At 48.4% G+C, this 26,554-nt stretch overlaps 1 protein-coding gene across 4 annotated transcripts in view; it reads right to left on the minus strand.

The window, feature by feature from the left end:
• NTRK3 (neurotrophic receptor tyrosine kinase 3) overlaps nucleotides 1-26,554 on the minus strand; it is a 416,320-nt gene that overhangs the window by 144,039 nt on the left and 245,727 nt on the right. For all 4 annotated transcript variants that reach the window (XM_018066411.1, XM_013972912.2, XM_018066413.1 and 1 more), the window contains one exon: nucleotides 25,157-25,345. In XM_018066411.1, coding sequence (XP_017921900.1) covers nucleotides 25,157-25,345 — 189 coding nt within the window. The remainder of the gene's footprint in view (nucleotides 1-25,156; nucleotides 25,346-26,554) is intronic.

Raw genomic sequence — 26,554 nt, forward strand, 5'->3', positions numbered from 1 at the left:
GGCAGACTCTGATCATGTATCAATAGCCTACTAGCTAGACTTTAGTGATTGCTCTCTAAATGCAGGCAACTGTTTCAAGCCCCTTGCATCCATCATTTAATACACAGAAAGATCCTATAAGGCAGGTCCTCCCATTAATCCAATAGAGACTTAGATGACACAGCAGCAAATCCAAGCTCTAATGTCCACCCACGTCTACACATGGGAAGGCCTGGGGGACCATGGAGGAGAAACACCCACTGTTCTTTGAGGAATTCCACGTTCAGGTGTCTGACTCCTATTCTGCCATCACGATGTGAACCACAACCCACAAGCCAATGGATGCCTGGGTGGACTGGGACAATCCGATGCAGCCACTGTGACAAGGCTGCCAGGACACGCGGAGAAGGCAATGGCACCCCACTCCAGTGTTCTTGCCTGGAAAATCCCAGGGACGGGGGAGCCTGGTGGACTGCAGTCCATGGGGTCGCAAAGAGTTGGACATGACTGAGCGACTTCACTTTCATTTCTCACTTTCATGCATTGGAGAAGGAAATGGCAACCCACTCCAGTGTTCTTGCGAGGGACAGGGGAGCCTGGTGGGCTGCCGTCTATGGGGTCACACAGAGTTGGACATGACTGAAGCGACTTAGCAGCAGCAGCAGCCAGGACACGGGGGTTTTGATACAAAGGAAGCATTTTGACACCATTTAAAATATGGTTGGATGGCACACCAACTCAACAGACATGAGTTTGAGCAAACTCAGGGAGATGGTGAAGGGCAGGGAAGCCTGGCATGCTGCAGTCCATGGGGTTGCAAAGAGTCAGATATGACTGAGCAACTGAACAACAAAACAGTGATACGAACCTTCACACTTGCATTCTTATTACTTCCAAAGAACATGCCGGATCCCTCCCCACATCTTGTTTACTCCATTTCTTACTGTCATGATACTCTGACGCCCAAGCTTTGACATAGTCCCCCATTCGGAGTGGCCTGGAAGAGCACAGACGTCTCAAATGGTGTGAAGATAACACATGAGAGTCTTTTTGTGTATATTACTGTTAGCCAGAAGGATTTTTACACATTTACCTCAAAACAACCACGGCAGGGCTTCCCTGATGGTCCAGCCATTAAGAATCTACCAGTGCAGGGGACACAGGTTCAACCCCTGGTCAGGGAAGACCCCACATGCTGCAGGGCAACTAAGCCTGTGGGCCTCAGCTACCGAGCTTGTGGTCCCTAGAGCCTGTGCTCCACAGCAAGAGAAGACACCGCAGTGAGAAACCCAAGCGCCACAGCCAGAGAACATGCAGCAACGAAGACCCAGTGAAGCCACACATAAATAAACAATATGAAAACACTTACAGAAAAACAGCAAAGTGACCTATTTGTTTGCTTACTAGTGTTCTCAGCACCCAGTACAATACCTAGAACTTAGGAGATGCTCAATAAATGTCTACTGAATGAATAAAAATTTTAAAATACTCCCAACAGTTGTATCAAACCCTACCTCAACTTCTTCAAGTATTGTAGATGGAAGAGGGGAAAAAAAAAAAAGCACCATGAATATCTTACCTAGCACTTCACATACTTTGGTGTGGATCAGAATCGCTTGGAAAATTTATTAAAACACAAATTGTTGAGCTCTGCCCCCAGAGTTTCTGATTCAGTGGGTCTGGGGGAAATGATTTCAAGAATTTGCATGTCTAACAAGTTTTCAAGGTGATGCTGCTGCTGCTGGTATGGGGATCACCATTGAGAACTATTATCCTAGAGGAATGATGGTTTTCTGAAATTCCACTGTCAACTCTATAGTGACAGGATAATTAAAAGTCACGAACACCATCTTCCTTTGGGTCAGAGTTTAACCAGGCAATTGAGATATGCAACGGAAACATGGTGCTTGCCTAGCACAGGCTCAGCACGGTGGGCCATCAGCCAGTGTTTGTCAATGGAATACCTAAAGATACAAATGCATAAGCTTGGTGAATGCTAACACAACCAGTTTGCCAAAGAAAGAATCAGGAAGTTTCCCAGTATGCTGTTTGTCAACTGCAAGTCATGTGAAGCCAATCAGAAGTTGAGTAGAAACAAATTACCTGTTTTGTTTTTTTTTTTACTTTACAGTACTGTATTGGTTTTCATAAGTTTTTATTAAATACAATTGGACTATACAGACCATGGAATTCTCCAGGCCAGAATACTGGAATGGGTAGCTGTTCCCTTCTCCAGGGGATCTTCCCAACCCAGGGATCGAACCCAGGTCTCCCACACTGCAGGTGGATTCTTTACCAGCTGAGACGAGCCACAGGAGAAGCCCCCAGTACAATTCTAAATATGATAATAATGGAATATGAATTTTGTAATACAGGTCTACTCATGAGAAGAACAGAATTCTATTTTAGGGGGTGACAAAATTCTCCTCTTCCTTCCTTTCCTTCCCTTCGCCTCCTTCCGCATCTTCTTCCTCCTCTCGTAGACACCCCTTCTGGGTCTCTCTCTGCATACTCCAGGCTATGTGGGTTGCTTTCTAGGATTGCTATCTAATTATATGGCGGATTTACCTCTCCTGTGTGGGCATGCCTTGTTGCTTCAGTCATGTCTGACTCTTCGTGACCCCATGGACTGTAGCCCACCAGGCTCCTCTGTCCATGGGATTCTCCAGGCAAGAATACTGGAGTGGGCTGCTATACCCTCCTCCGGGGGATCTTCCCAACCCAGGGATCGAACCCACCTCTCACCTATGTTACCTCTCCTACAGCCCTGATGATTTCCTTTATACCTTTTGTGTTTTGGAGCCACTGTCTTCCTCTTTCTTAGTTGACTTGGTTTTAGTGGGGAACATGTTCCAGGGGCTTCCTGAGAAGGGGCACATAGAGTAAAAATATCTGTGTATCTGAGAATGTCTTTATTCTACTACTAAATCTGTTATCTCTCATCTGTGGTCATTTCTCTTATTCTTTTTGTCCTCGGGGGTTTATGTCTGTAAATGCGTTTATTTATTTTAGTGGAGTTTTGGGAGGGAGTGGAAATAAACATAGATAACAGAGTTAAAGTTTCACTTGCTATTCAATGTCTTTTTCCTTTATTAAAATACTTCCTCCCCACCAGTTTTAGCTAGACAGCCAGAATAATGCTACATTTCCTAGTTTCCGGTGGAACTTGACTTCCCTTTGTGAACTGATGCATCAAGTAACATGAAATCTGCATGGGAATGAAACAGAAGGCTAGCCGCAAGCTGGCTTCCTCTTTAATGCCATTAGGGACTCAGATAGTCTTCTCAAAAAGATCTAGCTCGTGCAAATGACGTTTCTGACCAGATGCAAGGACTCAGAGCGCCTGGTTTCAAGAAGCTAGAGAAAATATTAAGACACTGACACTGTATCTTACTAGGAATCCAATGGGGCAGTGTGGCAGAGCTCCTTGAAAGTTTACTAAAAGACAAAGAATCACTCCAGAGAGAAATGGCAGTGTTTCAAGTGCTTCAAATTTGTGGAATCATTGGAACAAACTGTACTCGATAAGGATGTTTCTGGGTTCAACTGCAGAATTCCCCGAAGTCCCTAAAACCAATTTCTGTAGCAATTACCACACCTAAGTCAGACAGTTCGCTTTTGTTAGACGTTCCTTATTAAATGACCCAGACGAAATCAACTTCTTTCGGGGGAATGAAAAAGATTGCATTTCCACTTAACAGTTCAGGAGAAGTGAGAAACATCATGAAAGAAGAGCCCTTAGACCCAGTCCCCCTCCTGCCTCCAGATAATCACGTGGCTTTGTATCCCAGAATTGTTCCTGACCCTCAGTTTCCTTGTCTGTAGAATGAAGAGACTGGTCTCAATGGAGCATTTAGGTCTTTTTCAGACTAAAAAAATGTTTTTCTATGTTCTGTAAGGAAGCTAAATGAAAGAGAATTAAAAAACAGGAAAGGGAGAAGCTTGCTTCCAGCCAAGTCCTATTCCTGGAATCATTTCAGGTCCAAGATTTGAAAGCACAAATAAAAGTGAGGGTTATATTGCAATTGACTGGTTACAAACCCAAGGCCAGCTAGGACTTGATCTCAGGTTCTGCCACTTTTTAACATGACAAAAAATACCTGCTTCTCCCAGGTGCTCCAGAAACCAGTGCTTCTGGGACTCTGCCAGGCACAATCTCTCCTGCAACACAGGAGCTGGCTCTTTACAGAAACACGATCTCTGATTCCTCTACTTACCAGCCCCAGAGACTTGCCTATTTTTCCCCCCAAAGCAAAAGACATCGGTCTATCTATGTTTAGGAATCCACACAACCAATCAAGAAATAAACTCATATGTGAAGGACAAAAATCCTGGCCTGAAAGTGCAGGCAAACTCCCATGTCTATAAGCCTATGAAGACAATACAAATAAATCAGAAGGAGTCAACCTGCCGGCAGTGATCACTAAATCTCTCTCGCTTTCTAAATAACATCCCTTGTGCTGAAAAGTATAGGCGGTCACTGCTTCATCTCTCTCCTCTCTGGGCCAGGGCCTTTCTCGGTGTCTTCCGGAAACTCTCCCTAAACTGAGAATCATCTGCTTTGTTTGACCTTGCTGACGATTCTATCGGTGGTGTGTTTGCTTCTGAGAAACTGATAACAGTAACTGTGGTAAACAAAGATTGAAACGATTTAAGTGCAAATTCTGTGAATAAATGCATCATCGTTATTTCAAAAAGCCTATTCTACGTAATATGTCAACAGGATGTTTCCTCTTCCGAGGGACCCTTCCTCAGTGTCCCGCTCCGGGGACCTCTAAAGCCCCCTTTCTGTGCTGCTGCGGCCTGGAGGTGCCTGACCTTCCCTCTCTCCCCCTCGCAGAAATCCTCCTTGGCTTCCTAGGAAGCCCAAACCCTCCTTCCTCCATGGAACTTTCCCCCAAGCCTTGGCTTCCCCTATTTTAAACAAGCTGGCACTCTCTGAGCACACCTAGCCTTTTCCTTGCAAGATTTCTGTGATAGCATCCCTGATACATGCCTCATGCCTGGATCACAGGAACCAGTTTCAGCCTCTCTCTCCCCAGCTGGAGCATAACCTGCCTCACGTGGGGACCCCGCCACTCTGTTCTCTCTCGATCCCACGGCAGCCACACTGCAGCATCATCGTTGCTCCATAATTATGAGCTCTGTGCAAAAACCATCTTCCCTCCTCATTTTTCTCCCGCACTGTGTTTACTCCGGAGTTGGCATTGTGATAGAGAACAAAAACAGTGCATTTTGACTGAATGATCGCCAGCTCAAACATGGGCACCGACGTGAATAGGACCCTGACCACACGTATGGAGCCACTAAAAACAGCTGCATTATTTTTAATGAGATGAAATAAAGGTCAATTACATATTGTTAAACAACAAATTTAGATTATGAGCCTGTAGGCAGAATAGTATCTCATTTTTGCATAATGCACATGTATGTATTGGCATAGGCATGTCTGCTTGTGTGATTTGTTAGAAATGTAAAAAAAAAGGAAAAAAAAAAGACTGGAAGGCAGTGCACCAATATTTACAATGAACAGATACTACTTTGGAACCAGAGCAAATATTAGCCTTTATTTTTTTCTTAAGAAGCAAAGAGGGGTGAATCAGAGCTGTGAATCACCTATCACCATCAACAAAGGACCGGTTCTGAACACATAGCTCCCACCAGTTCCTGGTCAGGACATGTAGGGAGAAGCCACAGTTTTGTTTAAGGACCAAGAATCTAAATTTTCATCCCTACGTATTCCTAAGCATTCCATCACTCCTTCCTGTGAAACTTCTCCCGGCCTGAAACAGGAATGGGGAAGGGAGCAGGGCACAACCTTTAAAAGAATGACCTACCCCATGGACATGACATAAACTGGAACCAAATAGATCCCAGATGGCAGATGAATTGACTTCCACTAGACCTTGAGCCTCAGAACACGCTCAGCATAACATATCGGCAGCTAAATGCCATACCCACCAGGGTCATGGCAGTTCCAAGGCTGATCGTCGAAGACCAAAAAGTGGAGTTTCCTTGGTGACTCATGGGTAAAGAATCCGCCTGCTAGTGCAGGGGACATGGGTTCCATCCCTGGGCCAGGAAGATCCCACATGCTGTGGAATAACAAAGCCTGCATGCCACAGCTATTGATGCTGTGCTCGAGAGCGTGGGTATTGCAACTACTGAGCCCACGCGCCGCAGCTTTCTGAAGCCCACACGCCCTAGAGCCCGTGCTCTGCAACAGGGAAGCCGCCACAATGAGAAGTCCGCACGCAGCCGCTAAGAGTAGCCCCCATTCGCCGCAACTAAAGAAAGGCCTGCACAGCAGCAAAGACACAGCACAGCCAAAACTAATAATAACTTAAAAAAAAATTTTTAAGACCAAAAAGTCAGTGGTGGCCCAATTCTTGTAAATCCCCACCCCTTCCCCGAACTAGTTGGAATAATCCACCCAGTCATTAGCCCATGAGATTACCCAGCCCATAAAAACTAACCACACCACATTTCGAGGTCACTCTCACCTCTGAGATGGCCCACAATCTGTCCATGGATTGTGTTTCTCTCTAAATAAATCTGCTTCTTAAATCCACTTTGTCCCTCACTTAATTCTTTCTGTGATGAGACTTCAAGAGCCCAAGCTTCATTAAGTCCTGAGACCAGGTGTGTGATCTCAGTTAAAAGACAGTGGTTTCAAGTCCCTATCTAAGTTACACAGTTTGAGGACCGCAAGAGTTGTAGTTGGTTTGGGTCATTTTCATGAGAGTTTCAGAACCAGGCCAACCTCTCTGGCCAACTGTGCCCAGCAAGGCACCCCTGCTCCCAGGGGCCTTTCACTCAGCGCCTCTCTCTTTACATTCCAACAATGTGAAATGATGGATACTTTTAATACAAGAGACCTGTCATTTATTTATTAGCTGGGGACAGGCGCTGCAGTAGAGAAGGATGCATTATAAATCAACTCCTTTCTCAGTCATTAAAAATTAATCCAGTTCATAATGTAGAACGTCAGTAATTTCTTTATTAGAGCAGCGTGTGATTTTTTTTTTTTTCTTTTTTTACCTTTTCTTCCAGGTTTTGTTTTTTACTCCCTCCCTTCCCTGAGGATACTTTTTTTTCTCACAATGGGCTGGGTACAAATTACCCCCCGGAAACGCTATCAGGAAATATAGCCTTTCAGACAGAGGTTACAACGGAGCAGTGGAATCAACGGTCTGCGAAAACAAAAAAAAAAAAAGACTGCTGACCAATTTCCCCTCAGATATATGGTCTTACAGCACCTTCCCACTGTGCCCTATGGAAGCTCAATTACGATGTTCTTCATTTATTTCAGACCTACCCTGCATCAAAAATGGGAGACATTTTAGGTCCCTGATAGGCTAGACAGAAATAAATACGAAAAGCAGGTGATTCTTCCTTGCAGAGGAAACTTCATTAGCTTTTCTCTTTTTTTTCCAACATCAGTACATATTGATCTACTTTATTATTTTCAATGACTACATGATATTCCATCTACAGATGCACAAACATTTTTTAAGTTGCTCCCCTTGAGGGGTCTTTAGGGAGTCCCGGACATTGGTTGCTACCAACAATGTTTCCATGTAGCTTCTCTAATGTGTCCAAATTCACTTGGCATTCACCAAAAAAAAAAAAATGCAGAGGTATTGGAAGTCCAGGCCCAGACCAGAAGCCCTCACACACCTCCTGCTTGAGGCCTGGGATTCAAGGATGTCCAGCAGCCAGAGGATGCTGAATATGCCAAGAGGCAGCTAAGTTGAGCCTCTGAGAAAGCTTCTCTTTGACTCTTCCCCTGAGTGGCAACTCCAAGAAATGTAAAAACTTGGAACTATAAAGAGGGAAATGTCTGTGCTCCCTGACTTCAGAGGAAGTAAATGGGAGAATTCAGGTTCTATGTGCATCTCCTTCCCACCTTGGGGACATTGAGAGTTTTGCAGCGGTTGGGTCAACCAGATGACCTTCTCAGATGACCTGCCAAGGGCTGTGTATGAAAGATAGGTGACCTTTCCACACCTGCCTGCACTGTTCTCTGAAAACCTCTCAGGCTCTGGGCAGAGGGGTCTCCCCGAGACGAACAGTATGACCCCAGCCCAGGCAACTGGTGTGGATGTCTTTGTCAAAGCAGCCACGATGGAGTTAACACTCCTAAGTAACAAATCCCCACAAATCCCCAAGCACATATTTAAAATCTATTTTCAGAATCACACTGAGCGTAATTCAATCAATCGATGAGCCATTAGGAGGTTAGTCCCAACACTTCTTCACCACCAGTGGCATTAGGGCTGCCCGAGTCAGCAGAACCGAGTTTGAAGAGTTGCTGTGTCACCAACAATTCTAGATCTGGGTTCGGAAGCGAATCCAGTGCCTGGTGAGAGGCCCGGCTGGCTACCATCTGGGAGACAAATTAAGCTACACAGACACCAAGGACAGGAGAAAAGGAGGCACAGCTGAGAAAGAGGCCAACTTGATCCCAAGGACTTCCATTCCCTTCCTCCCAGTGTAGCTCTTTGCGCCCCTACTGCCCATTGATTTTGGACCCCACTCTGGGAGGCCTGGGAGGCCCCAGGTGGCCGAGGCCCCAGGTAAAGAACCCACCTGCCAGTGCGGGAGACGTAAGAGATGCGGGTTCAATCCCTGGGTGGGGAAGGTGCCCTGGAGGAGGGCACGGCAACCCACTCCAGTATTCGTGCCTGGAGAATCCCATGAACAGGGAGTCTGGTGGGCTACAGTCCATGGGGCTGAACAGAGTTGACATGACTGAAGCGACTTAGCCGGGCTTGGCACTGGGAGGCCTGCCTTCCAGGCATCTGAAGCTCTAGATGCCCTGATGGGGGTGCAGTGAGAAGGGGGCTGCCTCCCTAGGAGCATGGAGGTCCCAGAAAGGGACTCCCTCCTGCTGACTCAGTGGGGGCCACTGTGGCTCACTAGAGCATCAGTCTGAGAATCTCTAATTTCCTCAGTCTCCCAGAAGGCGGGGTACAGGTAAAGTGGAGGTCACATAATAGTGACAGGAGGCAGTCTGAGCCAGTGTAAGGGACACGTTCCCAAAACCCTGAGTTGGAATCCTGGCTCTCTTACTGACCAGCGAGCGACCTTGGCCAAGTTCCTTCACTTCCTGGGCCTGAGTTTCCTAATCTGTGACATGGGGGTCACAACACTCACATGACAAGTGGACCAAACGTAGACAGAGGAATGAGGAGGGGAACAGAGGGTGGTGGGCTCCGTCATACCACGGTTTTGTCACCTCCCAGTTCTGAGGCTATAGGAAATGACTCAACCCCCTCCCCATGCCTCAGTTTCCCCATCTATGAAAGGGGGGAAATAGTAGCACCTGCCTCCTATGACTTTTTTTTCTTTCTTTTCTGGCTGCACCACATGGCCTACAGGATCTTAAGTCCTCAATCAGGGATTGAACTCTGGCCCTCGGCACTGAAAGCATGGAGTCTTAACCACTGGGCCATCTATGGGATGTGGTCAGTGGTTAAGGGAACCCTTAACCAGGGAAGTGCCCTCCTATGGCTTTCACAAGGATTAAACAATTTATTGGGCTTCCTAGGTAGCACTACCTGGGAAGTGGTAAAGAATCTGCTGGCCAATGAAGGAGACTTAAGAGACGCAGGTTCGATCCCTGGGTCGGGAAGATCCCCTTGAGGAGGGCATGGCAACCCACTCCAGTATTCTTGCCTGGGAAACCCCATGGACAGAGGACAGAGGTGGGCTACCGTGTATGGTATTGCAAAGAGTCAGACATGACTGAAGAGACTTAGCAGACACACAAAACAATTTATCATATTTAAACCACTTCCAGCACCAACAGTAAGCACTACGCAATGTGAGATTTTAGTATTATTTTCACGCGCTTGCAGTTCAGAGCCTGGCCCTGAGCAGGTCTTGAGGGGCACCGAGTAAACGTTACTTCTCCTCTCCTCACTACTCTCCCCGCTTCTTTCTCTTTGCCACCCTGCTCCCACCTACTCCCCAGAAACGATGCTTCCAAAGTATCACACAGCAGCTCCCAGGAACTCACACAGCTAGCTCAGCCAAGATCATCGGAGCCAGCTAAAACCACATGAAGAAATCTGTCTCTGCTTGGGCATATAACTATAGCCTTGAAAATTAGCAGGACAATTTACCAGACCAGAACATCACTGACAACCACCACAAATTCCCAGTTTGCTTTCCCTAAGGGGAGGTACAGGAGGAGTAACATTTGCATGAGATTGATGTTCTCATCTCCCCCCCAACCCCACTTCTACTCCATGAGGCCTCTGCTTATTCCTAGCAGAGCAAGAGTTGACCCTGGGGAAGGAACTGGGGTGGTGGGCAGTGTCACTTCTCAGAGCCATTTCCCCTTTCTTTCTTGCTAACAGACTGACTCCGTGGAGGCAATCACTCCCCTCCAGGCAGCCTCAAGGGAAGTGAGTTGCATCTCCAAGCTCAGGGGAGTATTTAGAGGAGCCGATGCATTTGTTTTAGTCCCATTTTATTTATGGTTTAGGAATAAACAGATGACACAATTCTGGTCAGTGAGACAGGAGGGAAAGTCTACTTGGGGAACTTGGAAAAGGTTTTCTCAGTTTCAGTCAACCCACAAGAAGATACAATTCTGTGCTGTCTCTGATCCATGTATTTCATTGTGATGCCTGGAGCTGCTGCAACCTTTCCGTAATCATGAGGAAAGCCCCTGGTGGTAAAGCCAAATGCAGAAGGGCAGAGGCAAGAAAATCTCAGGAAAGCAGGATTAGAGTGCTAATGTACTTCACCAGGAGCCTTCCCTACCTATTTGCTTGAGTTATGTGGTTGCAAGTTGCCTTCTTGTTTAAGCCCAAGTTTGCCCAGGATTGCCTATTACTTATAGCCAAATGATGTGACCTGATAACGATCAGTGTCCAAAACATGAGATATATGCACAAATATAAACAAGACCTATAAACATGTACATTTGTGTCTGAAAGTCCCATGTAGAAGTCTGCTGAGAAAGAACGAAGGGGCTGTGTACTTATAAGAACAAGGAAAAAGGAGGTCACTTGAGCAACCAGGCATTAAAACTCTAACTGCATAACAAGTACCACATGGGCACAGATATATAAATAACATAAGTGATGCACTGGGGCAGGTATATGGGGGTTCAGGGGTACTGCAGTTTCAACAAAATAATGTTTGCTGACAAGGGAGGCAGGGCAAGCAGAGAATATAAAACAAACACAAAAATCTTACCATGAATCTCTCTGCCATCTCCTGGTTGAGCCCAGAGCTTTTCAGTCTCATTAACCCAAAAGGAAATTGGTCTGAGCCCTCTGCTCATTTACATCGACCATTTCCTGACAACCAACATATTACAGTCCTGACTCTAAGAGCATCTCTGTGGCTTCAGATCTGGGTGATAAACTGCTTTTCCTTAGAGTTGGTGGGGGGGGGGGGTGGATATCATTGGAGGGAAAGATCCTTATCTTTTCAGAAATAACTTTAAGCCTTGGCAACCTCTATTTTTGACACCATCAAGCTGGTTTCCCCGTACAGCATATTTGAGGCAGGAATTGTAACGATCTGTTGTAAAAATATTGTTGTCAAGGCAAAGATGGTCATGTATATGCCACTTAGGCGAAGTGACAGAGCCTTTTCAAATCCTCATGCCACGTCATCTCAAAAAATACCGCTTTAGGTGGTTTTCATTTTCATGATCAAGTTTTCTTATCTCAAGTTTAGAGAAGGCGGATGCCCTGCCCACGTCTCCTGGTTGCTGAGCCAGTAGGCTGGGACCAGAGTCTAGGGCCACTTTCTCTTCTGATGAAAAAGTGGCCCCTTCTTGAAATTAAGAGATGCCTTGACCTTTCATACAATGGTTTGGAAACAGCGGCTTGGGCGTGGGGTCGGGGGAGGGTGTCTGCATCTTGGATTGTACATTTCTCCTTGGAGACGACTCCCTGAAGTTCCCGTCCTAACAGGCAGATCTGCCTGGAAACAAGAAATGCAGTGAGAATTTGGCCATGACCAGCATCTCCAGATCTGGGGGGTTAAGAAGTACTAAAGGCACCGGGAAGAGCTTCTAGGCAGAGAACAAGTGACAAAGACCTCAGATCTACTTGCACGAAGGGTATTTAGTGCTCTGCCAGAAATCCTGATGAGTGCCACCACTCTAACTCTGGGCATTCCCATGGAACTCGGCCACTTCCTGTCCCTCCCAGAGGCTCAGGAAGAAACAGGACGGAGCATGTGCCAAACAGGTTCAGGCTCATCTGGGCACACTGAGTTCCCACGTCACGTGAGTTCCCACATCTGCTGGGGAGGCAAATCAGAACCCCAGACCCCCAGAACAGCCTGGAATGCAATCCAATGAACATCTGTGTCCACAGAGAGATGTTAACAAGTGTATCCCCAGAATCAAGTTTGGTGATCCAAAAAATATGGGAAATGCTCGGGCAAAACTGCAATGACCTACACCAATAGAAGCTCTCAGAATCCCACAGTAAAACAAAAAAGGCATGTGATCCAGACTTTCCCAAATTTATTTGACATGGATTTTTCTTTTTCCTTAAAAATGCCTACAGCACCGTTTGGGAAATCCTGCATGAAAAGCAGCTGGGGGAATTTCCCTGGTGGTCCAGTGGCTAGGACTACACACTCCCAAAACATGGGACCTGGGTTTGATCCTAGATCAGGGAACTAGATCCCACATGCTGCAACTGAGAGTTCACAGACCACAAGTAAAGATCTGTTATGCAGCATTTAAGACCCAGGGAAGCCAAATAAACAAACAAATATTTTAAAAATAAAGCAGCCAGAGAGAATACAGAAGGACACTTGGATGCCAGGCTTCTTGGCTAAGAGTGGATAGAACCTGGGTTTTTAATTATTGACCATTAAGAATATAGCAGGCTTCCCTGTGGCTCAGATGGTAAAGAATCTGCCTGCAGTGCAGGAGACCCAGATTGGATCCCCGAATTGGGAAGATCCCCGGGAGAAGGAAATGGCAACCCACTCCAGTATTCTTGCCTGGAGAATTCCATAGACAGAGGAGCCTGGCAGGTTACAGTTCATGGGGTCGCAAAGAGTCAGACATGACTGAGCAAATAACACCCAAGCGTCTGGCACAATGGGAAGAACTTCCCAGCTCTTTGGCCCATCTCCCATCAGGGGTACGACTCACGTGCTCATTCAGAGGAAACAGAGATGACGACCATCTTCTCCTGGAAAGGGCTTCTGGAAAGAGAGCACTAATAGGGAACACCACTAACAACAGAGCCCCCGCTGTCTCCAAGGATGGTGGTGGGAGGCGGGGGGGTGGGGGTGTCTTTTCTTCTTTTTACTCGTTTAGCCTCTGCCCATAAAATAGGAATTTCCGTCTCCTTGAAGACACAGGAGGTAACCGCCAGCTGTTCCCTCAGCATGTGTCCCTGCCCTCCCCCTGCTCACCCCTAAGAAGTGAGAGATGTACCCGACGGGTGAGGTGGGCAGAGCCCATCATCCGCCACCATATTCTCTTCCAGGTGGGGCCAATGCAGGCAAGGGAGACTCTCTGCCCGCATGGTTTGCCAAGGAGCTCCTAAGCCTTCCGAAATGCAAAAGATGAGGCAGACCACGGCCCTCCATTCAACCAGACAGACAACAGCTGTTCTGCAGACCCAACTCCTGCCTGTGCACTCCAAGTCCAAGATTTGGAACAGGGACTTCCCTGGGTGGCCCACTTGTTGAGAATCCACCTTGCAATGCAGGGGAGGAAGGTTCGATCCCCAGTCAGGGAACAAAGATCCCACACGCCCCAGGGCAACTAAGCCCGTACACCCCAACTGAGCCTACTCGCCATAGCGAAAGATCCCATGTGGCATAAGGAGACATGATAGAGCCAAATAAATAAATTGTTTAAAAAAGACTTTGGAGAGGCATTAAGAAGACCATCTTGGCTTTATGCCTAAGCAACTTCCTTAAGTCTAGCAATAAAGCCCAACTTTGATTCCTATCTGACCCCTGTGTGGATTTTTCAGCTGGTTCTGAATGATTCAAACACTCCCATCCAATTTAGATGCTCAAATCCAGTTGAAAGAAGAAGAAAAAAAAAAAGCGTGAAAGTTTTGGGAAAGCTGGAGCTGGAGAGCATCTCTGGAGGGAAGTTAATTCACCACTGAGGCGAAGACATACCAAGAAGACAAGTCGTCCTTCGACGCTCAGGGCTCTGGACAGGAAGTGAAGGACCCACTCCACATCTCATTCAATTTCAGTTGCTGGGTGCACCTTCCCCTGGGTGCAAGTTCCCCCACAAGATAACATGATTCCGGCTGGCTGGGGGGTCTTATCATTCTTCACCTCCTCCTCCACCAGGCAGCACATGCTTATCCCTGAAGTACTTTTTTTAAGTCAATTACGGTGTATTTACAGTGAGCATAATTAAACCTAATTACTTAATTAGCATAACTGCATGAAGCTACTAAACTTTGCGTATGTGATTATGGCGGTGGAGCACAGAAGAGATGAAGTCATGAGATTCAACAGGAAGGCAGGTTGTCTTAGCACAGGGAGATGGACCACGGTCTGTCTAGTTGGTTACAGCACCCAAGTACATGCTCAAGAATGTCTTAGCATTTTCAGGTACTTTGGGGGAAATGAAATCATGTGACTTTTTTTCTTCCTGGGATAAAAGGGGGGGAAATGGCAAAGTGACAAGCTTAGATTTCATCTAGATATAAGTGATTTGGGAATCAGTATTCAACAGAGGTTAATCTGACTGAAACCCTCAGGCCAAGTTCAAGCATATGGATCCAGGACTTAACTGCCTTGGTTCCGAAGATAACCCATTTTGGAATCATCTAGCTCTTTCTAGAAAGAAAGGAAACAGATAATGTGTCTCAGCAGGCTTCTCAAGTGGCACAAGCAGTAAAGAAGTTCAGTTCAGTTCAGTCGCTCAGTCGTGTCCGACCTGACAATGCAGGAGACGTGGGTCCAATCCCTGGATTGGGAAGATCCCCTAGAGGGGGGCATGGCAACCCATTGCAATATTCTTGCCTGGAGAATCCCATGGACAGAGGAGCCTGGCGGGCTACAGTCCATAGGGTTGCAAAGAGTCAGACAGGACTGAGCAATTTAGCACATGCAATGTATCTGAGCACTCCTTTCCTCCTTGGGCTCGCCAAACCTAGCGTCACAGCCTTCTTGGGACTCTGATACTTATTCTAAATGGATTTGAAAATAGGATTGAAGGAAAATCCAAGGGAACAATCCTGATTTATGTTCAGTTAAAACGTTATATGAGAGACTGCCTGGCAAACAGGGCCTGGAGATACCTAACTGGTGACAAGCTGCTACTGCTAAGTCGCTTCAGTCATGTCCAACTCTGTGCGACTCCATAGATGGCAGCCCATCACCGTCCTTGGGATTCTCCAGGCAAGAACACTGGAGCGGGTTGCCATTTCCTCCTCCAATGCATGAAAGTGAAAAGTGAAAGTGAAGTTGCTCAGTCGTGTCCGACTCTTAGCGACCCTGTGGACTATAGCCTACCAGGCTCCTCCGTCCATGGGATTTTCCAGGCAAGAGCACTGGAGTGGGGTGCCATTGCCTTCTCTGAACTGGTGACAAAGGCTAAGACAAAATATCACTGTTGCCTTTGCAACCTATAGCTCCCTTAATGGGGGTGGTTAAGATCCAACAAGCAGATGCGTCAGAATGGTTCAGCCCCACATTGGTGCTATTCTCTCCAAGTCACATTGAGCTAAGCCTCCCTCCTAACCCAATGAGAGGGAGCAAGCAACAGTCCCTCCTCCCCCACTTCCCCCATAAGTCAGCCTCCTCTTTTCAGCTCCACTCCCAGAGGAGACGCTCCTAGCCCAGCCCTGTAACCAGACACCCTTCCTTCCATCAGGCAAGTCCATCAGAGCTTCTGCTAGAGAAAAGCCTAGAAAGCCATATTTTTCAGTAGGAGCAGCTGCGGCTGCCATCTCTGCTCCGGGTTCTGGGGTGGGGGCCTCCCAGACAAAGGAGCCCATTTTCCATATTTCATCTATAAGTCCATGACGCTGAGCTAAGTGGCTGGCAATAAACCCCCATCATTACCCTGCGCTAAGCAAGGTGTGTTAGCAGACAAGGGAACAGAAATCTGTACCATGCCGAGGCACTGTCAATACAGCATTACGTTCACAGGCTCCGTGCTCCCCACTGCAGCAGGGAAATCAGCTCCTTTTCCAGAAAAGACAAGGCTGATTGGTCCAGAAGAGGAGGGAGAGACAAGCCGTTCGTTCAGTCTTGAAGAAGGAACCACAGGTCCCAGTTAAAGGGACATAGTTCACAGCTCTGGTCATCTTTGTGAATGTCCTCACCTTATAGGCTGGTGGGGGGGCTGCAGTAAGCAATTGCCCTGGGGAAAGATGAGGGCAGGACTTCTGAAGAGCTGCAGTGCAGCCCAAGAGAGGCAAGGAAGGGTGGGCCCTTCACCCTATGCCAGGGCCCACCTCAGAGTCATTGGTTAGTCACTAAGCCATGTCTGGCTCTTTGCGACCTCATGGACTGTAGCCCACCAGGCTCCTCTGTCCATGGGACTCTCCAGGCAAGAATACTGGAGTGGGTTGCCATTCCCTTCTCCAGGGGGTCTTCCCAGACCAGAGATCGAACCCATGTCTCCGGCATTGCAGGCAATTCTTTACCGCTGAGCCACCAGGGAGGCCCCCACGTTGGAGAACCCAACACTTAAGAAAAGCTCAGTGGATGTTTGTTGACTGGCTGAGGAATGAAGGAGAAAAGGGGACTGGAGGGACCCAACAGAGATGGGGGTATCAACAGCCCAATGAGAGAGACAGTCTGTGAGGAGGACCCCGGGCAGAGCTGCCAGGTCAGCCAGGGAGGCTGAGTGACAAGCCCAGGGAAGCAGGAAGTAGAGGTGACTAGTCAGGAGGGGCTGAAGGCTGAATGCATGCCTATGGTTCAAAGGGCAGAGACTCAGGTGGAAAATCGAGTCCTGAAGGTCTGAAAGGGAGTCTGGAAAGCCAGAAAATGACACGTGGGCAAAGAAAAGGAATTAGCAAAGTTTCAGAGAAACCAAAGACAAAGGATTTGGATGCCTGAAGAGGTGAGGGTCACCAGGCATTCCAGGTAAGAACTATGGAGAAATCACTGGGACAAAATGCTTCCCTGCCCCGCCATCCCTGCCATAAGAAATTTGACACTCATCTGATTCAAGTGGCCATCTTTAAAAAATTTTTTGTTTTCATTTATTTTTGGCTGTGCTGGATCTTCACTGCTGCTGTGGCTTCTCTCTAGTTGCAGTGAGTGGGGGCTACTCTTGAGCTGGGGCGCACAGCCTTCTCACTGCCGCGGCTTCTTTTGTTGCGTAGCACAGGCTCAGTAGTTGCTAGTGCACAGGCTCCGTGGCTCTGTGGCAGGAGGGATCATCCCAGAACAGGGATTGAATCCGTATCTCCTGCATTGGCAGGCAGATTTTTTGCCACCGAGCCACGGGGTAAGCCCTTGACAAACTGCTTTTGAGACACTGTGACTGTGAGCACACTGATCAGGAAGTCAGGAGGCCAGTGCTGTAGTCAAGGTAGCAACTGGCCTCAGACGAACAAGTTAGAAATGAAGCATGCTCACTATATATAGGTTAAGCAACTATGCAGTGAGAATTCTACAGTCATTCGTTGCTGGTACAGTTTAGGGTAGAGAGAAGATAAATAGATGCACACACGTGTGTGTTCACACACATACACAGACACCCTCCAGAAAGCTCACAAAACAGGCAGGTATACACTGACAAGTCCAAGAGACCCTGGGGCAGGAGGGGTCTCTGGTTGGTGGAGGCCAGTCTGATAATGAAATCAACAGAACCTAACTTGCCTTGGTATAGCCACTTGGAAGACAGTTTGACCATTTCTTACAAAGTTAAACACTCATCTACCATATGATCCAGAGATCATGCACCAAGGTATTTATGCAAGTGAGTGGAAAACTTATGTCCATGTAAAACCTGTACACAAATGTTTATAGCAGCTTTATTCATAACTGCCCAAACTAGGAAGCAACCAAGATATTTACTGTGGGTCGAATGGGGTGAATTGTGTCCCTCACCATCATCCCCCCCCGCCCCCAAAATATGTTGAATTCCTAACCCCCAATACCTTAGAATGTGACCTGATTTGGAAACAGGATCATTGCCGGTATAATGAGTCAAGTCAAGATGAGGACATACTGGGATGGGATGGACCATTAATATAATATGGCTGGTGTTCTTATCAGAAGACAGCCTTGTGAAGACAGACGAACAGGGAGGATGCCCTGGGAGGACAGAGGGCTGGGCTCATGTGGCTGTAAGCCAAGGGATACCAGAAAACCACCAAAAGCCAGGAAGAGGGGAGGAAGAGTCCCCTCCAGGCTGCAGAGGGAGCAGAGCTCTCTGAGACCTTGATTCTAGACTTCCAGCCACCAGAAGCGTGAGATGACACATGTCTACTGTTTGAAAGCACCCAGTTTGTGCCACTTTGTTACAGCAGCCCTTAGAAACTAATACAATGTCCTTCAGTAGCTAAATAGATAAACTGTTACAGCCATAGGATGAAGAAGCATTCAGTGATTTAAAGAAAAAAAAAAAAAGGAGAAGTAAGCAATCAGGCCACAGAAAGACATAAAAGAACCTAAAATGTACAGGGCTAAGTGAAAGACGTCAATCTGAAAAGGCTACATACTGTATGATCCCAACTATAATGACATTCTGGAAAAGGCAAAACTATGAAGACTGTAAAAAAAGATTAGTGGTTGCCAGAGATTTGGGAGGGGAGATGAATCGTGGACCACAAGGGAGTTTTAGGGCAGTGTTGAAGAAGACTCTTGAGAGTCCCTTGGACTGCAAGGAGATCCAACCAGTCCATTCTGAAGGAGATCAGCCCTGGGATTTCTTTGGAAGGACTGACGCTGAAGCTGAAACTCCCGTACTTTGGCCACCTCATGCGAAGAGTTGACTCACTGGAAAAGACTCTGATGCTGGGAGGGATTGGGAGCAGGAGGAGAAGGGGATGACAGAGGATGAGATGGCTGGATGGCATCACAGACTCGATGGATGTGAGTTTGAGTGAACTCCAGGAGTTGGTGATGGACAGGGAGGCCTGGCGTGCTGCAATTCATGGGGACGCAAAGAGTCAGACAGGACTGAGCAACTGAACTGAACTGAACTGAACTGAACCAATTGTATGTGATACAATTACATACAATAGTGGATACATCATTAAATGGTGGATACATGAAAGGATGCTCTTATAAAACCCACAGAACTGCATACAATGAAGAGAGTGAACCTTTCAATAAACTATGGTTTAGTTGATGATAATGTATCAATATTTGTATTTTGATTGTAACAAATGTTACCACACTGCCAGATGTTAGTAATGGGGGAGATTTTGCTGAGGGAAGCGCTGGGATGTAGATGGAACTTTCTGCACTTCCTGCTTAATTTGTCTATAAACCCTAAACATGCTCTAAAAACTGTTTTTAAAGATTAAAAACTGACTTAACCCCAGCGCCAAATATTGCCAAAGGCCACCATGGTCCTTTAGGAACTTGTGTTGGGGGAGAACTCAGAAAGAAGGATAGGTACCAACAACCAGACCAAGGCTGGCCCAGCTCCCTGACTGCAGGGAGCCACCGCCAAGGTTCTTCCCGGAGAGCTGTCCTTATCCTGGAAACAGGGAGAAGAGCAGGTCTCCAAAAACACAGCGTTCCTCAAAAGCCAGCTTCCTTGAGCCCAAGAAGTGGAGGGTGAATGCTTGCGGACCACTGTACTCCCAGGCAACGTGACTGGATAGAGAAAGGATGGACCTTGGAGTCGTAGGTCTGGCTTCTAATCTCAGACTCTCACTCAACAGCTGTATGAGCTGCAACAAGTCCTTTAAGCTCACTGAGCCTCAGTTTCTTTATTGAGAAAATGAGTATAGCAGCGTCTCCCTTAGAGAGTGGGTGAAAGACTGCATGAGATAAAAAGGGGAAAGGCCAGCCCAAGGGTTGGTCCAGAGGAGGCTGCCGAGGCCCATCAGTGACCGCTCTCTCTTGGTCTGTGACAGCAGCCTGCGTCCTGGAATGAAGACATACTCACCAAGCGTCATCTAGCGCTTGGCTGGTGTCTTCTCTGACCCTAGTTCCATGCTATGTTTCCAGAGAGAACAAAGACTGATGACACAGAAGAGCTTCATCCTCTGGAATAAGTTCAAAGTTGGGTTTGGGAGACAGTACTCACATCTTTGAGAAGTGACATGATGACCAAAGATTTGACTCCAAGTCATGCAAGACTATTGCGCATGGCTTTTCCTTTCCCAGGAGGGAAAGATCACATTGCAATAGTATGGGCCCAGGAAGGTCTCACGGGAGGGTGGAAATGAGCCAGTGGTTGAGTGATGAACAGGTGCAGGAAGGAAGAAGAGGGGGGGAAGGGACGTGGGGAGAGGAGATGGGCATTTGAAGGAGGAATTACACTGTGGCAAGAGTCGGAGGCATGCGGTTGGAGCGAGACCTGGAAAGAAGTGTCCAGGGGTAAAGGCTGGCGAGTCATCAGCAGAAAGGAGCAAGGTGAAGCCTTCACAAGGCCCCAGGGGGATCAGAGTGTGCCATCCTGTGTCTTGGACACCAGCCCGGTGGCAGTGAGCCCCTGAGGGTAGGGACCACACATGCCTTTTCCCCCATTGTTTCCAGAGCCTAAAAGGCCTGACACAAACCCTCCATGAATATTTATTGAATAGATGAAAAGGAGAAAAATCAGCACTCTGTGAATGACGATGATGCTAACGTCTTAAGAGGAGAGACCCCAAAGGAATATGCTCGAGTTTTACCAAGAGATGGAGGGTGTGGAGGATTCAGGGATTCCTGGGGAAATGGAGCTATGCAGCAGGCAACATGAAGGGGTGCAGGGCCGAGCAGAAGGAGACGGTGTCTAAAAGGGCCAGGGTCGGGGAGAGTCTGCAGGCCCGCCAGGAGGGGCAGAGGGATGGAGAGGTGGGAGCACTGGCACTGGGAAGATCAGGGACGGCTTCCTCTGAGACAGAAACAAGCTGGGAATAAAGGCAGACAGCCTGGCCTGGGCGCAGAGGGCAGGAAACGAAGGGTGACGCGGGTTAGCAAGCCCAGCTGGCCCCTGCTCTCTCAACCAAGAGCCACAGCTGTCTTCTGAGAATAGGTTCGGGAAAAGGGGAGGCGCAGAGAACCCCAGGGCCTTCAGCAGAGCCAAGGAGCCTCCCAATCAGCCAATGGGAACGAGCCAGAGCGTGATCCTAACACAGCTGCCCACAGTCCAACTCAGTACAGGCACTGTGACTGCAGCCCAGAGCTGTCACAAGGGGAACGAAAGTCACCAATTGCCCTGTGTGGCTACAAAGAGCTTGAAACTTCTCCCCAGTGACCCATCTAGACTGGCCCCTCGCTGTCTTATTCACAAGGTGAGTGTGCTAAGTCGCTTCAGTCATGCCCAACTCTTTGTGACCCCATGGACTAGAGCCTGCCGAGCTCCTCTGTCCAAGGGATTCTCCAGGCAAGAATACTGGAGTGGGTTGCCATTTCCTTCTGTCTTCTTCAGAAGGACCTAGCCCCAAATCAGCTGGGTGACAAGGAGGCAGACCAGTTTCCTGATGCTTTTGAGCATTAGGGGACTTTAAATAAAAGATGAGGGAGGCCTCACTAGCCTGCAGATTCTGTATCCAACCCCAAGTAGGAGCATCTTTATTAGGCTCTTCCAGAATCCCTGGAAAGGCTGAGTACATTCCGAATAAAGACAATGCCATACGCAGCGCGCTCAGGGACACAGGTGAGAGGCTGCGAGCATCCGATAATGAATGGTACTGGGTGATCCCTAAACTTCCTAGCAGCTCTGACACGCCATGAAAAACTCTCTGGCCCAGATTGTAGACGGCGAGAAGCAGGAAGAAGAGCAGCATCTTCGTCACTCCAGCCGGAGAGGTCCCCCCTGGTTATGATAAACACATGTGTACAGAAAAGAAAAGCACTTTTGTGCTAAATTCATCACCAGGGGACTTGCGGAAATGAAGCTTGAAGTCAGGTAGCTGTGTCCCTAAGATGTCTTCCCACGGTCCACATTACTAAATGAGATGAGGAAGAGAATCAGACAGGAGAGGCCCCCCCAGGGGGCCCCTGAGATATGAGCATTTCTCTTTGCTTAATCCCTTGCTTCTTGCCATCACCCCCAAAGGAGTGACCCCAGCCCCGTCTGCAGCATCGTAAACGCTCGCTGTTATTTATCCGTCCAGGCGCATGTGGTTTTAATTATTTATGATGGTGTCTCCTCGCACACGGGGATGTGTCTTGGAGTCCCTTGCCTTTGACTGATGAAGGCTTTGTAATCAGAGACCTGCTGTTTCCCAGCCCATAAACCTCAGCGAGGAGAGGGCCGGGTGCTCCCCTCCCCAACTGTGTGAGTCAGCCACAGATTCACAGAGGGAGGATTAACCAAATCCCCTTACAAGGCTCCTGTACGCTGTTTGTCCTGCCACACGTATTTTCTGAAAACAATTAAGAGCCGTCTGCTGTCTATTGACAGGGCACAATGCGTTGCTTCCCTGAAAAGGGCATCTCCCCTAAATATCGGAGGGTTTGGATGTCTGGAGTCAGCGAGGGATTCTATCCTGTGAGGTCTTGTTTGTTCTCTGCTCCCTCAAGTCTTGTCGTTAAACCTGCTTCCTCGCTGTCTCCGCTGACCCCGTTGTTTATACAGAGAAATGCTGCGAGAACCACAGAGAGGCTGCCTGCTTTGAGTCACAAACCCAAGGAGCTTCGGGGACGCTTCTCTGCTGCACCAGTTCCTAGGGTGACAGCTCCTTGGCTGGGGGCCGGGTCCTGACCTCAAAGGACATTCAGACCCCAAAGGTCTCTCCACGGCACCCACTTATTCCAACAACCCAGAAGAAGCCGCCTTCCCACACGTCAGATTCTCCCCATGTGGACGCCGAGTCACCCTCCGTGGGATCAGGAGCCCACGTGACCCTCCTCTACCCTGAGACCCAGAGCTCCCACTAACAGAAACACAACCCATCCTCATTTTTTCCTGGGTTCTGCCTTCACAAACTCATCTATTTGCTACAATTGATGTGTAACCCCATAAACCCACACGCACGGTGCTTTCGCAGTTATTCACAAATATTCAAGGAGCGGTGACAAATTTGAGTCACCCCCACATGCACGTCCCTAGTTAAGGCTAAAAAGCCACACTCTCTGCCTTCTTGTGGCTCTTGGGCTATAAATGAGCATCCTTCTCGGGGTTTATTCAACGCCACTTTCATTGCATATTTGTGCTTTCTGTGGGTGAGTTTGCTGTTTAAAGCAGCCCCCGAGCAGAGTTCTCAAGTGAGGTCTAGTGTTTCTATGAGCGTGAACGCTGTGATGTGCCGTATGGAGAAAACAGGTGTGTTTGATAAGCTTGGTCCAGGCCTGAGTCACAGTGCTGTTGGCCACTATGAGCTCAATGTTAATGAATCAATAATATATATTAAGCTGTCCTTAAACAGAAGCACATGCAATACAGGTTACGTCTTGATCAGCTGATAAAAAGGTTGTGACCAGGGGCTCACAAGGAACCTAACCCTGGATTTCCCCAGGAACAATGGTCCAGGGTTCGCTAATTTCACGTTCACAGTGATTTTATAGAATACTCGAAATAAGGAGAACCAGTTACATATTCAACACAGCAGTGCCAAGCCTCTATTCAAGTACCAACATCACTCTAGAAAACTCAGCAATGCCAACCCCAGACTAAGCTCGGACTCACGCTATCATCAAGGAAGGACTTTCCCCATGGCCACACCCAGGTCAGTTGGGGATGATCCTGATCTGAGGCGAGAGCTTTCAAGCCAGAGTAGAACCATTCTTGACACGGTCTTCCCCACTGTTTATCTGAAACACAGGTACCTTTCTTCCCTTGCCCAGCCCTGGTTTAGAACCCAAGTATCCTTCCTCTAACTGGTCCTGATGGGGGAGTGTGACAAACCCTGAGACAGATTCTAGGGGACTCTTAAGGTTGGGAGGCAAATGATGACCTTGTCCTGATTCAAGCTCAGTCCCTCCCATGGTGGCAATCCTCTCACTAAAAACAGAACCAGAGAAACAGAAGTGAAGGCAGATGAGGTGGCCGAATGCCTGCTCTGCTATCAGATGGACTAGTGGGAGCAGCAAGAGCTCTGTGAACTGCAGAGTGCATCCCAAATATAGACAGCTCCACCAGGGGAGAGCAAGGCCAGGGGCATTTCTCCCTGCGCTGACCTGGACCAGCTGACCGGATGAAGCGAACAGACTGGCAGAAGCCTGTGGGCAGGGGAGGGGGACTCCCAGCCTCCCCAAACCTCGGGTTTCCTGTCTGCAGATGAGGCCTTAACCTAACCCATCTCTTCTGTCCCTTCCAGCTCTAACGCAGTCTCCAGGGCTCCCTCTCTGGACATCACTGACCATTTTGGGGGAGCAGGAGCAGTGGGAGTGGAGGGGTGTGCCCTGGGGTCACTGAGCCTAGATTTCAACCCGGGGACACAGTAAGGGGAACACCTGACGGAGGGAGAGCAGAGGCCCCAGGGCTTCAGGGGCCAGGAGAGGCCCTAGCAGACTCAGCAGAAGGGCAAGGGAGGCCCTGAACCACTGGGAGGTGAGAGAGAGTAGGAAGCAGGTGCCCTGAGCCCTCTGATCTCAAGGAGACATCTACGGTGAGGAGGGGAGGGGTCCAAGCACAGGGTCATGATCCGATCCTCAGACCATACACTTTGGGGCACTGGAGGGGCAGCTGGAGAGATGTTTCCATTCCAAAGGTACTCGCCACCTTTCCCTCCCTTCACCTCTTGGGGAGGTGTGGGTGGAGGGCCTGACGACCTTGGGGCGGTAGTCTGGGCAAAGATTCCTGCACACACAGGCCAGCTGTCTACAGATACAACCAGCTGTGCCTGTGTCCCCTCCCTTACTGGAAGCCCCTCTCCAGGTGGGGCTGGGCCTCCCGCCTCCAGGCTGATTCCCCTGCCCCTGCCCCAAGCCCGCTCCGCCCAGGGGGCTCTGTTCTGTGGCATCCCTTTGCCCAGGCTGTTCATCGAGTTTTTAGACAAAGAAGGAGGGTCCCTTAGAGAGTGGGAAGTTAGCAGGTGGTAGGTCACCCCAGAGTGTTCTAGAACCCCCGCCTACATGGTCTACCGCCATGCCCCCTCCAGCCCCAGGAGGGACAAGACTCTCCCGCGGTACTCACATGTGTCTGGCTTGTGGCAGTTGTGTCCCTGACGGAAGTACTGCGGATTCTCGATGACCGGGATGCGGGTCATGCCGATGACCACCGTGTCTGGCCCGGCATCCAGCGACGAGGGCGTGGTGATGCCATGGTTGATGTGATGCAGGGGGCTAGCCGAGTCCTCCTCGCCACTGATGACAGCCACGGGACCTGCACCCCCCAGGAGAGACACAGGATCCGGGTGAAGTCACATCCAGCCAGTGCCCAGCCCTGCCCACGGACCCTTCCGTTATTTTTTTCCCCATCATATTTTCCACGGGAGTAAAATCCACTAGAAGGATAGTCCCCAAATGCCCTAGATTCTGAATTGACAATAACCCCTTCATTCTCTCTCATGAGAGGGAGAAAACTCTACTCCACCACACCATGGAAACAGCTGCAAAAGAAGAGAGAATCTAAATAATAATGACATGATTATTTCCTCTTTCTTCCCATCTAAATTAGTTCAAAATAATTAAGTTAAATTTCTTCACTTATGTAACAACAACAGGATTTAAAAAATGGCCAGTGGTAGTATGCACCCTGTCCTTTGTCTCTTCAAGAGCTTTCAAAACTGCTCTCACTGTGGGGACTTCCCTGGAGGTCCAGCGGGGCTAAGACTCTGAGTTCCCAGTGCAGGGGGCACAAGTTCAATCCCTGGGCAGGGATCTGGATCCCATGAGCTGCAACTAAAGATCAACTGACCTGGCACAGCCAAATAAATAAATAAATATTTTAAAAATAGACAAAGCTACTGATGCTGGGTCCCACCCCCAAAGATTCTGACTCAGTTGGTCTGGGAATGTATCTTGGGCACTAAGATTTAAAGAGTTTCCTTGGGAGTCCCATGTTCAGCTAAATCCCTGGAGGCTAAGAACCTTTCCAGCATGGCCACCAGATTCCTACAGGAGTAGGAAGTAACTTTCACTGGACAAAGAATCTGCCTGTAATACGAGAGGCCAGGTTTAATCCCTGGGTTGGGAAGATCCCCTGGAGAAGGAAACGGCAACCTACTCCAGTATTCTTCTATGGAGAATTCCATGGACAGAGGAGCGTGGTGGGCTGCAGCCCATGTGGTCATAAAGAGTTGGACACAAATGAGAGGCTAACACTTTCATTTGCTCGCAAGCCTCCCTGGCCCAAAACAGGCTTGTATCCTGTCTTGCATAAGTCCAATGCAGGCTTGCATCTAACTTGGACCAGCTTTCACAAACGACCGCACTGAGGCTGGAACACTATTAGCCTCTGTGCAGCTGAGCCAGCAGTTCCACTCTTTCTTTTGGCTATGCTGGATCTTTCTTGCTGTGCACCAGTTTTCTCTAGTTGTGGTGAGGCAGGTGCTACTCTCCAGTCGCGGTGCTCAGGCTTCCCAATGCAGTG

The sequence above is a fragment of the Capra hircus genome, chromosome 21 (genome assembly GCF_001704415.2).
Source record: "Capra hircus breed San Clemente chromosome 21, ASM170441v1, whole genome shotgun sequence".
NCBI classification, from domain to species: Eukaryota; Metazoa; Chordata; class Mammalia; order Artiodactyla; family Bovidae; genus Capra; species Capra hircus.